At 38.0% G+C, this 15650-nt stretch overlaps 1 protein-coding gene across 1 annotated transcript; it reads right to left on the reverse strand.

The window, feature by feature from the left end:
* Positions 1 to 271: 271 nt before the first annotated feature.
* Positions 272 to 15461, reverse strand: ABCI18 (non-intrinsic ABC protein 4). The gene is made up of 3 exons (XM_077370459.1): positions 14217 to 15461; positions 9196 to 9477; positions 272 to 609 (listed from the first exon to the last, which is right to left on the reverse strand). Exons 1-3 carry the CDS (start codon positions 14697 to 14699, stop codon positions 541 to 543), a joined length of 834 nt encoding a protein of 277 aa, XP_077226574.1. The 5' UTR covers positions 14700 to 15461; the 3' UTR covers positions 272 to 540.
* Positions 15462 to 15650: the final 189 nt, after the last annotated feature.

The raw sequence follows: 15650 nt of genomic DNA on the forward strand, positions 1-15650 counted from the left end.
TAAACCCTTGCAAACCAGTCACCATCACTATAGATTGGTTATTTCCAAGTCTCCCCTCTTCATATGTCATAGTCAGTAGAAAGTCCTTTCATTTGGTCATTTTCCCTAAATGATTAGGAGCCCAACCTCTTGAAATGATAGGGGTCCCAATGCTTCATCACTGAGACTTTCTCAATATTAGTTTTTTGCCTTCCTCTGATCCACATTTCTCATTTGCTATTTGCTTCTCATCAATACAAAGATACACAAGAAAAACAAGATGAGATGATAATGAGTACAAGGACTTCTCTTTATAAATTTATAATACAAGGCTTATAAGTTTCAATCAGAGTAGCAGAAACATTTCACATACCCCTGTCACATTATTTTCAGAAACCCAAAAATGCAACAACCCACACATCCACCCGGAATATAAAAGTCTCAACAACAACAACAACATTGGCATTTGATTTTTCTTCTCTTTTCTTTTTCTTTTCTTTTATATTTTAAGAAGAAAAATGAATAAAGATCTCACTTGATATGATGAATGGTCTCATAGATTTAAAATGCTGCCCATCCCGATGCCGTGCTCTTTGTTGATCCTGATCCAGTTGTTGAAGGCAGGCTTCTCTGCAGATATCCAACATTCAACATGTTATCTTCTATCATGGGTGTTCTACATATTAAATATATGAAATAATGGTCTACATAATACCTGATCATAGAGAATTTATGAACATGCTTGATACAAAAAATAGGTGCAAGTGCAGCAGAGGAAAAGCTAATTTTATGAGCTGGAGCAAATTGTGAGATTCCATAATGAAACTAACAACAACCTAAGTGGTAGTTCATGCAACTATAAATCAGACCGAGTCTTATTCCTCTCGAAACCTAGATCTATGGACTCGAAAACTCTAAATAAGTAGCTCAAGAATCAACAATTCAACACGCTTCATTTGTAGATGGGGTTATGGGAAAAAAATGCCAATTGGGCAGGCGGTCTTCCGTCTAAGGGAGGGCCTACATTCAAGCGACAGTGGCATGAAAATGAGTTTAGAAATAGATAAATCCAGAGCGAATGAACCACAGTCAAGTTTTTGGACAAGGATCGACGTGCTAAAAAAAATCTGAACCTCAATATTGATACGCACATGGAAGGGGAAAATATGTAAGCGTCTATTTTCTTATATCACTGGAAATGTTTCTTCATAAGATTTTTTTTTCTTTTTTGAGCACTAAAATAAATATTTTCTACTAATTTAAGGAAGAAGAACAAAGAGCTGCTAGGGACGTGCTGTCCCGGCACAAAAACAGAAAATAGAAAATATAAACTGTAAGGGAAAGGAGTCACCGATGATAAGATGATACTCTCTACACATCCTCTTTCTCTAACTCATCCAACGTCTATATGGACCTTAGCATCTATCTGAAATATGGTGCTATATAACTTCAAAGGACCAAACCTTTGAGCATAAAGCAATCTTTACCGAGGGTTGTTCTAGTTTGAGGAGTGATTACTTGAAAAAAAAGAAAAAAAAGATCATAACCTTCAAGCATAAAGTGAGCAAGCCTCCATGGACCCAAAAGACACGAAATAAGACTCCTAGTCATCCTCATCCACAAGATCTGCAGGAATTTCCTGGAGTAAGTGAAGACCAGCAAGTAAAGCTCTAATATGCACCTGACTAAATTGCATCTCACAGATAGACTCAGATTTTTTTACCATTTGAAAAAAAAATAGACTCAGATTATTTATTTACTTATTTATTTTTGAAAGGTAGACATTATACTAAACAGAAATAGGGAAGTAACAGCACTAGAATATTTACACAAAGGATCAGAGAGTGCCCCTCAAACAACGACCCTCTCCCCACACACCCCACTTTGCAAGCAAATCACCAACTCATTCGCGCTCCGATAGATAGGGGTGAAAGTAACACAGAATCTCATTAATGATCGCAACGATCCTCCAAGGCCCCACAGAATTCTTCCTCACCCAGGAATTTATATTTGCAATAGTCCCTTTCCATATCAAGGGTACCCTGAAAATCATGAGCGAAAAGCCCACGACCTTTTAACAAAGCCAACGCTTCATCTTAGTCTAAATCTGTCCACCCAATTGGACCGCGAATGCACGGATGATGTCCCAGAACTGATTTCTCAAAAATCCTCCAATACAAGCCAGACTCGGGTTCCCAATGGAAGGGCAATCAAAGTCTAGCTTCATCACATTGGGACCTGTGAAACTACCAGTTACTCCACAAGCTTAAGCTGTTGGAGAAGGCATCATTTATTCTTTTATACCCATTCCCCCTCATGTGTGGCCCCTCTTTCTTTGGGTTGGCCTACGCGTGGCACATGTAGCCCCACTTTTTGGGTTGACCATTGCATGTGGATTTTTGACGTCAAGGAGGTTTGAAATCAGGACCTTTGCTCTGATAACATGTGAAACAACCAGTTACTCCAAAAGATTAAACTGTTGGAGAAGGCGTTATTTATTCTTTTATACTTTTCCATGACCCAACAGTCTCCACTTAGATTTCCTCTTACATTTAGTCACTCTCCAAAGAAATTTCTCACTTCCGATGCAGATCATGAATAGAGTAACCAATGAATTTGATACCGGACTGATTGGGTACGCTGATTTTTATCACAGCTGAGGGGATTAATGGTAATATGTTAAAGTTTTGATCTATTTGGATGTAGGTTTGGCAACGGAATAAAGGGAACAAGTTTTGTAGGGGATAGGGAACAAGAGGTGAGTAATAGGGTGGATAGGGAGGATTATTAAGACTTAAATGAGGACTGGACTGGCAGGTCTGGACTGTTATGACATACAAATCTGAACTGCTAGGACAGCTCAGGACTGTTTGCACAGATCTGGACAGATTCAAATGAATCCGGACTGTTGGAACTGGAAGGACTATTATAGACAGATTTAGGACTTCTCTGAAATTTCAGGTGATACGAAAATTCGGTAGGTTATAACATATCAAAAAACACAGGTGGTGCAGGGTTCTTGGAATAGTGGATTAGGGCTGGATTTGTTGTGGGAATTTTCAGGCTTAGGTGACTGGTTTATTTCTTGCAGAGAAACATAGGTTTGCTAGAGGATTCAAGAACTGAAATCGGCAGAAATTAGAGCAAATATAGGGGACAGAGAACACACTTAGAATCACTCTAGGCTTTCCTTGGAGTCATACTCGTACCTAAGGTAGAGCATCACACTCCAAAAGCCCGAGGCTGTAGCAACTGACAGGATATTCAAATTCTATATCTCAAAGGGCCATAGGCCTTTCATATTTTGAAGGGCCAATTCTGTTGTGGGAGCGTAGGACTCTAATCCTACTCTACTTCAAAACATAAACAACCAATCTCAAAATACCATATAGACAAGGCTAAGCTTGAATTGTTCCCAAGAAAACTTCCCTAAGATTTGGACTCTTATTTACCTAGAACTTAAGACTTTTTTTCTGGTTGATGAATAATGAAAAAAAAACCATTAAAAAGACTTTTTTACCACATGAAAGAACCACACTCCCTTTTTCAGTAGGAGTAACCCACAAAGATTACTCTCTCCTCTTACATTGTAAGTACAAGGCCCCCCCTCATCCCCCCTCCCCCCCCACCCCCATGCCACCCACACCCACACCAACGCAACAACAAAAAAAACCCACCCACACCCGTCAATTAAATAACTGAAGTGATTTAACATATGGGCTCTCTTTGACTTAATAATAAAAGACCAAATCGCCCTTGAAACTAAAAGGAAAGACAGATGCCCCTTTTAGCTAGGGAATCTCCCATGTGGGCTCTCCTCCATCAAGCTCGTGCCAAAAAACTCAGTATTGGGGCTGTGAAGTTGGGGCCTTGGGGTCTTCTATAGTACGCCGCCTTCAGGAGCTGCTTTTGGTTCATATCAGAATTCCATTATTATAGCAGCCCAAAAAAAAAGAAGACTTTTGACATCCAAAAAACACTATTAGGAGAAGAACATTTTTTGTTAAAATTTTTTTGGTTTCTCTCCTTCCAAATTGCCCAGCTAACCTGCAAATGGGGTAATCATTTAAAAGACCCATTCCCTCAAATGCGTAGCCCCTCAACCATCCTACAAGTCTTTGAAAGATTATAGGAAGATCCGTTGAATGCCAAAAAATTTTGAATTACAGTATCAAATCAATGTATCACAATCTCACCAGGTTGTTATTCATGATCCAGATCAGATCCATGTGTGAAAGAAGAGAGGAGTTGGACTGTTCGTGAGACAAGTTTTCGCGCAGATGGGGCCCATCCTTGGTACCAATTTAGTTATGGGGTTTTAAATGAGTCCTTTTATAAGGTTTCAAGTCATTGGTGTTTAAAGATATTTTCTTTAAGTTCCAATTAAGTCAAGTGAATTAGAATAAAAGAGGGCACAATCTACTCCCAGCCACGTCAGTGTTCACGACACGATTAATGTCACCATTCGCAAGGTTAGAAGGATGTGTTTGAAGTTACTAGTTAGTTTTAAGTGTTAGGACTGTTAGTATTTTAAAAGAGACATTAGTTTATTAAGTTTTTTGTGTTTCTTTTATCTTTTTTATTAGAAGTGTGGTCTAATTAGAACTCTAATTAGACAATGGTGAAAGAGAGTATATATATGTAATCAGGACTGCAATTTTAAGCAACATTTTGATATATTGGAATAAGAGAAAGAAGTTACGGAGTTTTTCAGCAGTAATTTACTAAGTTGATATCAAATTTGGATATATTGTGGATATTTGAAAGAAGAAATCTTGGCGTTCTATGACAATGATACATGCGAGTTGTCAAATTTACCTACAGAGAAGAGGGTCGTTAGTCCTAGATGTGTGTATCATGCATATGGTTCATTTGATTGCGTTAAGGCTCAGCTTTTGGCTAAAGGTTACTCCCGTGAGTAAGGAATTGATTATATAGAGACTTTTTCACCTGTATCCAAGCTTAGTTCTATTCGTATTATGATTCCTCTAGTTGCTTATCTCTATTGACCTCTCTTTCAGTTAGATGTGTTTGTAGACTAAGTATGGGATTGTTGTGTTAGTAGTATACATTACTGACAATGTTTAGATAGGGGACGACATTGTGGGTGTTTAAAACTTAAAAGAACATTTGAATCTGAGTCGTCACTTCCATACTAAAGATTTGGGACCACTGTCTACTTCATAGAAATTGAAGTTGGAAGGTTGATGCAAGTTATTAATCCGTCTTAAAGAAAATATGTAGTTGATTTACTTAAAGAGATTTGATTGCTTGGAGCAAACAAGTTGCCAAGCCTATGGAGGCTAATAGCAAGCTACATGTTGATTCTGGAGAGCCGGTTGAAAACCTTGATAGACATCACAGACTGGTTGGTAAATTAAAGTATTTGACTACTGCACGACCATATATAATTTGACGTGTGTGATTAGTCAACTTATGTAGTGTAAAGTGCCACAATAGAATACAATTGTTCACATTTTGTGGTATCTCAAGGGAAGTCCACACCAAGGAATTCTATACACATCCAATGGACATATAGAAGTTGAAAGATACACATATGAAGATTTGTACGGTTCAACCTCTGCTAGGAGGTCAACTACAAGGTATTGTACATTTGTGGGTGAAAATATTGTCACATGAAAGAGTAAAAATCAGTAAGTAGCAGCACAGTCAAGTGTGGAGTCATGGCATACATTACCTATGACTTTATTTGGTTGGAGTCACTCTTAGCAGAACCCAGTTCAAAGTTTAATACTTCATTAAAGTTATATTGTGACAACAAGGCAGCTACAGATTACAAATAAACCAATTTTTCATGAGAAGACCAAAGACATTGAGATTGACTCTCATTTTGTCCATGATTGAGTGATCAACAAGGAAGACTTACCTCATTTGTTCATTCGTAAGGTAAATAAGCTGATATTTTCACCAAAAATAAGCTTTAGTAGATTAGAATTTATTTGTTCCAAGTTGGGCGAGCATGACACTTATGCTCCAGCTCGAGGAGTGTTTCAAAGTACTAGTAATTATGATAGGGCCCATCACTTGAATGATGAAGTTATGTTATGCTTATATAGAATGAGGCCCACGCCCAACAGTAGTTAATATATGAATGACATACTTGTGAGGTTGGATCTCAATGCTAAAGAATTATTTCCCCTTCTTTTCATTCTTACTCCTATTCTTCACATGTATTTTTTTGGTTTGTAACAGTTGCCAAAAGCAGTAGGAACTGGCATCAAGAATAAGCTATTTATTGACCAAAATGTTTAGGAAAAAAACAAGTTTACTAAGAGGGCTATTTTTTTACTAAAGTGTCTTGGAAAAACAAGATCCTGAAGAGGGAATGGCATCCACTCATCCAGGTAGAAGATTGATGAAACTCCTAGGTCTACAATCTAGCTATTCGGAAAAAAAAAACACTAGGCCTACAATCTACTTTGCACAAGCAAAACAAAAACCCAAGAAGTGGCAACTGGAAGAACAAGAAGACTGATAGTTTCTTGTAGAAGGCAATTAGACAAGCCTCACGCCCTTACAAGACCTAAGGGCTTTGATATTAGGGAAGAACTGCCCATGCCAAAAAAGCTAAAACTCAAAAAAATCAAAATGCATGCAACATCTGAATAAGGGTCTATGAAGGAACATCAATACTATATCTCAGGGCTGCATCTATGCCTCATGGTTGTACACAGGCAACTGCAAAGAAGGTATTTTCGTACAAAATTGGGCGTATATCGATCACATGGTGTTAACAAAGTAACTTTAACTTTCTGAGAAATTAATGAGCTCCGGACATCTTGAAAGTCAAGGGCAGTGAAAAATCATCTTAGTTATTTGTAATAAACATGCAGTTGTGAATATTTCCCGTTCAAGAATAAATAAGAAAAAAGAAACAGAATAAGTTTTTTTTTCTTGAAATTGAGAAAAAAGGAAATGGACAAGTTATCATTTTCACAATAAAAAATATATTTTTTCTTTTGGCAAAGCAAACTATTCTACCTGGGTGTATTTGTCTGATCAAACAATATGAAAAGAAAGTGGGGATTTTATCATTTTCAAACAAAATGAAAAAAATGTGTGCCTTTTGTTTATCCAAAACAACCTATGTCACCAAGGTTTCATTCCTGGCATAGAGCATGACAAGAAAATGGTTAATTTATCATTTTCAACAACAGAAAAAAAAAAGTCCTTTTTGTTTCTACGGACTACGTACCATGGTGTAGGTACAGACAGTGGCGGAACCAGGATTTATACATAAGGGGAGCAAAATAAGATAATATATTTTGAGAAAGCTCTTCCGTAAGCTAGGGTCCGCATGAAGATTTATCAAATCAAGGTCCAAAGAGCTTTCTTTCAAACTCTCTCTCTCATTAGCAATGTTTTCTTTCTTTTGAGTAGAGGGCATTAGTTCTACTGCATCCGTAGTTGATTTTCTTTTAAAGTACCTATCCATAACTGGTTCAAAAATAAAAGTTAATTTCTACGAAACGAATATGATCTCACAATCATATAATCTCTAAGAAACGAATATGATCTTACAATTGTCCGTATCGTATGAAACCCCTAAATCAGACATAAATCCAAAGCATTTTATCTTTCTTCTTTATATCAAACATAAATTAGACATAATATCTACTAGGGTTTTATTAGAAATATCGAGGGGCTACATACTATAGAAAAATAGTAGCCAATCCTATGGTTCTATGACTTCTATCTAAGATAAAATTATCCAAGCAGGGTAGTGAATCTCTGGAACAGGTTATCCAAGGAATTTTATCTCCACGGATAAAAGCCCAAGGCTAAAATGATTCAGTTTGATTATGGAAATGTCAACAATTCAAGTCAGGTGAAACACAACAGGAGGAGCTGTTTCAATATAAAGGGGCTATAATCATCTATTCAATGTGGAGTTTTTCCATGTTTATGGTGCTGCCTAATGGGAAGAGCAACAATTAGCAAAAAATAAAATAAATTATCTTAGAAAGCAAATATTGTTTAAGTGGACCCATATTCTTGGATGATCCGAATCGTTCATCTATTGGGCCCTACTTAAATAGGCCGTGGTGAGAAATCATCTGCATAGAATGATCCTAATCCACTATTGTGGATCACAAACCCGAACCCAAACTAAGCAGAATCGAGTAACATAGGTGTATAGACTATGTATTGGCTGCAATGAAAAAAATTTCCATGGAATTTTAGTTTATCAAGTGGTGAGAGAGGACGAGGGAGCAATGAATACTCAATTGATATTCGAGTTGTATCCAGGATCATGTCATATTAAGACCTCAACCAAGGCCCTGTTTGTTTTGGATTTTGAGAACCGGTTGTGAATCCACAACTGATTATTGGACCCAGATTTACCTGTTGTGAGTCCAAAACAGATTATTGGACTCAAATACACCTTTTGATTTTGAGTCCACTGATCAGTTTTGGACTCAATGGGATCTCAAAATCCAAAATGAAGAGGGCCTAAGCATATAATTTGTTAATCTTACCCTCTCCCCTATCATGAGATCTCAAATCTCTTCATCTCCCACCCTCCCTAGCCCTCTCTCACCACTTGATTAACTAATATACCATGAAAAAAAATCATGGTTGCCACTTGCTAGACTAGGGCAAATCTCAACAATCAATCTTTAGAAATACAAAAAAGAAAAGAAAAAAAAATAGCCCTTACCTTCTTCTTCTTCTTCTTCTTGGGGTGGGAGTGGCCGAGGAAGTCGAAAGGCGTGGGACGGTGGGAGTTGCCGAGCGAGCAAGGGAGAGAAAGGAAAAAAGAAGGGTGATTTTTTTTTACGGTGAAGTGAAGTCTGGGGTTTACTTTTATGTTTTTTTTTTTAACTTTTCAACTGTTGGAAGTACTTTTCCTATAAAGCATAGAAAATCTTTTCCAAAAATGTTAAAAAATTACTTTTTCCTAGTTTTTTTTTCAACTTATGGGGGGCAGCTGCCCCCCTTATCCTATGCATGGCTCTGCCCCTGAGTACAGATATAGAGCACAGGTCTATAAAAGGCATGATTCTAATCCCAAATCTATAGATGGGGAGCGGGGACACTGCTAGAATTCAGGAATTAAGCCAAAGATATGCTATTGGTTATAGGAATTGAATCACACATAAACAAGGACGAAATGCATTTTCAAAGAGCGATAGAGGCAGATATATATATATATATATATATATATATATATATAGAGAGAGAGAGAGAGACCTCAATTTGTGAAAGATCTGAGAAAGGATCAACAATATGCCTCGTGCTTTCCTTGGGACCCTTGGTTCCAACACCGTGACTAGAAGTCATCCGAGCAGCTGCAGGATCATTGGGTGGGGGTGGAAGAGGGGACCTGATTTTTGCAGCTCCGGTAGGTGGCGGTGCAAGAGATAGAGTTGGCTTTCCAGTGCTAGATGCACCTCCTGACAACCCAGCAGATGAAAGCATGCCAGCTGCGCCAGATGGTTTGTTCTTCACATTTATCCGAATGGTCTCCCCTTCCTAAAATCCAAAAATCTCAAAAAAGAATCAATTGATTCTAAGGGAAAAAATGGCAACTTATGTCTAGAAAATAACCTGGAGGCATATTGAAATAGAAAGTCTTCGCAAGATCAATATGACACGAAATGTAACAATGATGATGGTATCAAAGCAATTTAACAACCATCATTCAAAAAAAAAAAAATGATGGTATTAAAGCAATTCAAGCACCTACTAGTAATTTCATGATGGCGTCATTGTAGCTGGAGAATTTTTGGTGCAGTGAGGAAAGATAACTTCTATTTGCAGTCTCAAAGGGAATTTCCTTGTGTAAGAAAGGATATTATTTCTCAAAATAACCCAGAAAGGTTAGTAGGATAAAACATCATTTTGTAGATTTTCTTGTTGACTGGTATCACTTAATGCGTGTAGGCTATTTATCAAGGTTCAAGTCTTGGATTTCCAAGATGTATTGGACAGACGAAGATTCAGTATGTATAGGATGATGCCCCTGGGACAGCATATAAAATTTGAAAAAAATTGGAAAAAAATATAGTATATCATTAATATGGGAGCAAATTCATGTATCTGTGTTGTTATTTGACATGTATGATAGATATCTTTTTCTCAAAATTAACCTACTTACCTGTAAAATGATACTATTTTTAGAGTTGTAAGTTCTTCACAACATTTTTCCAAGTTCTGTAGTGTATAATTACTACATAATAGCAACTGGTGCACTAGTACTAGTGATTTATACCATATGTCTGTGCCACATTATCATTGCAACTGTGCGAGACTGTTGAGATTGAGACTGACACTGTGAGACTATAAGTATGAGTGTCTAGCAGTGGCCAGTAAGAGAATTAGGACACTATGAGAAAGTGAGAATACATTCAAAGAATCAAATAAAGCAGACCCTCCAATATTTTATACGCGTGCTGCATGATAAATGGCATAAAATAATAGAAAGTATAAACTTAGGGGACGGATATCTGCACGACCATGTTTTGATAATGGGATGAATCATCTTGTTTTACAATTCTCTAACTGGCTAATGAGAGCTATTGGGAATTGTAATAACATTTGACAGCTGGTTAAAAAGAGTAAAACAAAGTGATTCGTCCCATTATCAAAATATGGTCGTGCGCAAATCAGTCCCCTAAACTTACAAGATCTCTCTTTTTTATATTGAATGAAAGGAACTCCCTGAAGACAAAAGGGTTAAATTTGTGACCATTAAACTGAAGGGCGCTACCCTTGTTTGGTGGAAACTAGTTCAAACCAGGAGAGTTCAACGTGGTAAGGCCAAGATAGAGAGTTGGGCTAAACTGAAGGAAAAATTAAAAAGCAAATACATTCCCACTGACTTCTGAGCCAATCTATACCAGAGATTGCTAGATCTTTAAAAAGGTGTGAAATCCGTGAGGGAATACACAGAGGAATTCCACCTTTCGATAGCTCGCAACGACATCATTGGGGATGACGAGAAGGCCACTGCTCGATACCCGCGAGCTGCAGTATCAGATTCAGGGGTCAGTTTTCATACACTACTCATGCCTCACGGTGGACGATGCCTCCTTCCATCTGGCATTGAAAGCTAAGAAGCTAACCCAACGATCTCAAAGGAAAGACGCGGATCGAGCATCGCCTATAGCTCATCTAGTAGAGGGATTGCAATCAGTCGACCACTGCCTACTCCTCCACCTCGGAGTACAACTGATAGACCTTCTGTTTGTGAAGCAGGTGCGGGTCGTGGCCTTCTAGGACCCAGACCACAGGGAACCACGTTCAGATGAAACAAATGTGGTGAGGCGGGTCACAAGTCATCAGATTGTCCATGCAGGACATTCAATCCTCAAAACGTTGTAGGAGGTGAAGCAGGTGCGGGTCGTGGCCTTCTAGGACCCAGACCACGGGGTACTACGTTCAGATGTAACAAATGTGGTGAGGCGGGTCACAAGTCATCAGATTGTCCATGCAGGACATTCAATCCTCAAAACATTGTAGGAGGGCAAATCCATGAATAGGATGAGAATGATCCTGAACATGAAGACCCCCTTGTTTATGATGCTTAGCCAGAGGATTTCGAAGAGAAACCCGCTTATGGCGAGCATGAGGTTATCCTTGATGGAGACCAGGGCCATGCTACACTTGCTATTCAAAGGGTCATGACGTCTCCTAAAATGCCAGATCCAGAGAGATGGTTGCGAAGTCCCCCAAGTTGATAAACCCTCTACTAGAATAACTATAATCACCAATAGTGACAGTTCCTAAACCACCATCAAGACCATCACCATTGTTACAACAAGTCGATACTTGCTACCTAAATGTTCATTGAAATAACACAACAACAAAGTCCCTGACCTAGTTCAAGAATTGAAATCTTTTACTCACATGACTACATCTATTAGCACATTGTGTCATATAGTTTCTAGCTTGAAACACCAAAACCTTCGCAGTGTCATTATCCCCCCAACCCAAAAGAAAAAGACAAGCACCAATATAGACTCTTGAGTCGTCCTTTATACCCAATGCCCCTCGTCAATCACCTATACAAGTCCCTTTTTCAACTAGGCAAGCTTCATACAAAGGTCAGCATATCATTGTCTAATACAATTGCTCCAATCCCAGGCTTCTTGTGAAATCGTTCTTCATTAAGACACATGTTCAAATGAAGTTCGGTAACAATGGCTATGACATGCTGGGTGGATTCCTTCATTGTGCATGGCCCCATGGGCGTTGAAGACTTACAATGAAGTTGGGAAGGTCAAAAGCAACTTTACTGCTCCAACAATGTAAAATCATAAATCATAGGTCGTAGTATCATACTCAAGTATCAGAGGTAACAATAGCTATATTTGATATATACTTGAATAAATCCCATCCCTTCATCTAAATTTTTAAGGAGACCTAACCTAACCCAAAAGACACCATTAAAATCCAAAAACCTACTCAAGTTTACAACCCACAGAAAACCACTTAAAAATTGTATAATACCTAGACTACCCCTGATCTAGATACCAACATAAAACTTAGCTTAACAGGCCCTAATCAAAACGCACGTAATTCAAACAGATTTCTTTTAAGGTAAGCTAGGATTGAACCTCCGACCTCTAGGTTGAAAAACAAAGCCTTGATCATTTTTTTTTTTTGAATGGCAACAAAGCCTAGATCATTAAGCTAGAGTTTCAAACACAGTAATTCAAACAGATTTTTTTGTTGACCAAACCGAGTTTTTATTGAATCGGTTAAGTATTTTGAGATTTCTTAAATGACATAGGAAGTGCCAAAAACGAGTCAATTTCTTGAATAAGTGACTGGCCAGGTGAGCATTTAAACATTATTTCTAATCTTTGAACCTGTAGAAACGGTCCTAGAGAACATCCAACAATATATTTCATTGAGTCTCACTTCAAAATAATCATTATCTATCAAGACTTGACTTTCATTTCATGGTTGTTATACATCCATGTCCTGGTTGGTGATTCGCCCAGGCATCCTTAGGGGTATGTCTCCCTACTTAAGCAGCCACTTACATGCTATGTGTCAATATACAAATATATTACTGTTAAAAAAGTATGTATTCATTTTCTTAGTACACTCATATGTATTGTAATTCTATTGATATGTTATAAATTTTTAGCATATGATATGCATGCACCATATGAGTTATATATAATCAATATTAAGAGTATTTCAATCTTCCCTAAAGAACCTAAACCAGATAATATAAAGGGTAACCCCAAGCATGAATCCCATTAGTAGCCCTTTTTTCCTTATCTAAGGGAAAAATGACTTACCTTTTGGCCTTTCTAGGACAGTAAGCTGCAAACAACTATCAAGGACCTGGGTGACTACCAAGACTAAAGGTGGAGCTCATAGAAAATTAGGAAACAGCCTATGAATAAAACCTACCTACAGGTGAGAAGGCTAATTTTTCTATGACAACCATGATCCGTATTCACATTCAAAACCACATACAAAACATAACTCAAAATCTACACACCTGATTCTATCTATCATCTCGTGGTTGCCCATAATCAAATTCTGGATCTCATTCATTGCATTCATCTAAATCCAACAGCTACTCAACCATTAAACAAATAAGGTTCCAAATCAGATCAAATGGCAAGGTGCTTGCTAACCTTCAAGCTACAAAATCAGATGTCACGGACCAAATCAAGCTACGCAGACAAACCAACGATCTAAATAATCGAGTAAAATAGTTTAGAGAGTTTCTTAGCATATTGTCATTTCTCATCAACTCTTAATGCTCGGCATTCAAATTCAGTAGATCTAAATCCAACGACTACTCAACCATTAAACAAATAAGGTCCCAAATGAGATCAGACGGCAAGGTGCTTATTAACCTTCAAACTGCAAAATCAGATATCACAAAGCTACACAGACAAACAAACGAACTGTATAAACGGGTAAAATAATTTAGAGAGTTTTCTTAACACATTGTCATTTCTCATCAACTCTTAATGCCCCGCATTCAAATTCAGTAGATCTAAATCCAACATGTAAATCAGATATCAAAGAGCAAATCAAGCTACCCAGACAAACCAACGAACTATATAATCCGGTAAAATAGTTAAGAGAGTTTTCTTAACACATTGTCATTTCTCATCAACTCTTAATTCCCCGCATTCAAATTAAGTACCTCAGAAAGTGTCTGCCAAAGCCCAACAACTAATTATGCCAATCAAACAAAACTTTCCACACCAAATTCAATAATCAAATGCTCATTATACCTTCAATCTGTGGTTAACCGCGGGATGGATATCAATATGACTATCATCACTCGGCTCGCCCGTCTCCTTCTCGTGCTCCCTCTTTACATACTTCTCATGATCCGAAAGTGCCACATTGAAGTCAAATGCCTCGTTCCTCTCCGTAAATCCCAACCCGATAAAGGCATGCTTTCCCATCCCATCCTCAATCTTCAACACAAAGTATCGAGACGAATCAAGTACTGTTTCAACAGAGTTCTCTCGCTGACCAGGAAGAACAAAGCAGGCCGCAAATAACTCGCCTGAATTGGGATCCTCGAGGCGGATCTCGCAGCGATCCTTGCAAGAGACAACTCGGAGGCGGCCGGACCAGATCTTATCGGATTGAAGCCATTCTCCACATTTATATCCCCCGCTTGTGCTCCGAGGGGGGATTTTGAATACCGAGACTTCGCGGACTACCAAAAGAGTATGCTCAAATGCATCTTCCTCCTCAAATGACATGGTTTCTGTGAGAATTTAGAGTAATTTGGGACGATCTGGATTGCTTTAGGGATGAAACTAGAGTAGTTCTTCTTCTTTTTTTCTATGACGATTTAGGGTTTTGAGAGATTGGATAGAATTGGGGGAAAATGGATTTTCTGCAAATTTGGAGGGATAGGGTTTGAGGAGATCGGGAATTTGGAGTAATGTGGGTGAAATTGAATGGACTTTTGATGGGGATTTTAAGGCTTCTTTTGAATCTGTGGATTTTTAGTATTTCTTTTCGTTTTTTCCCCCTCCGTTCTTTTCTGAGTGAGGTTTCAAGAGATCGAATATAACAAAATCAGTGATTTTTGGGATTCAGAGGAACAGGGTTTGAGAAATGTGAAGGAATTTGAAGTGAATTTTATGAGGCTGGATTTAAAAATAAGTTAGGGTAAATTTGGATGGATTGTTGAAGAAATTTAGGTTTTCTGGTGAATGGTAAAAGGAAATGAATCGGTTCAGATGAGATGAATATGAGGGTTTTTTTTTTTTCTTTTTTATGATTTGAGTTAGACTAGTGTTTTCAGAGGCGGAGAGAGGTGGAGATTGATGTGATTTGAAGCATATTTTGTTGTGAAAGATTTGCACAGGCGTGGGTTTCAAGAGTTGGGAAAAGTCAATTCAGAGAGAGAGATGGAACTCCACTACGCAGAAAGTCCCTCTTACCAAACAATGGTAAAAGGACAGTTTTGGGTCCCAAATGAGGATTTTAATGTGCAATCAAGGCCGTTGATCTCGTGAGAGGTCATCCAGGGGTAACCCATCCCATCCGTAAGATTAAAAGACCAAAAAAAAAATCAACGGTTTAGGTTTTCTTAATGAAGTACTAGACCAACCACTTGAGAACACCTTGATCCATTGATCTTCAATCGAGAAGTTGAGTTGAATCGTTGATATTTTGAAATCATTTATCTTAAGCATGTGATA

This window comes from Tasmannia lanceolata, unplaced genomic scaffold (assembly GCF_043159265.1).
Source record: "Tasmannia lanceolata isolate RefF3 unplaced genomic scaffold, GAP_Taslan_0.1 ptg000037l, whole genome shotgun sequence".
NCBI lineage: Eukaryota > Viridiplantae > Streptophyta > Magnoliopsida > Canellales > Winteraceae > Tasmannia > Tasmannia lanceolata.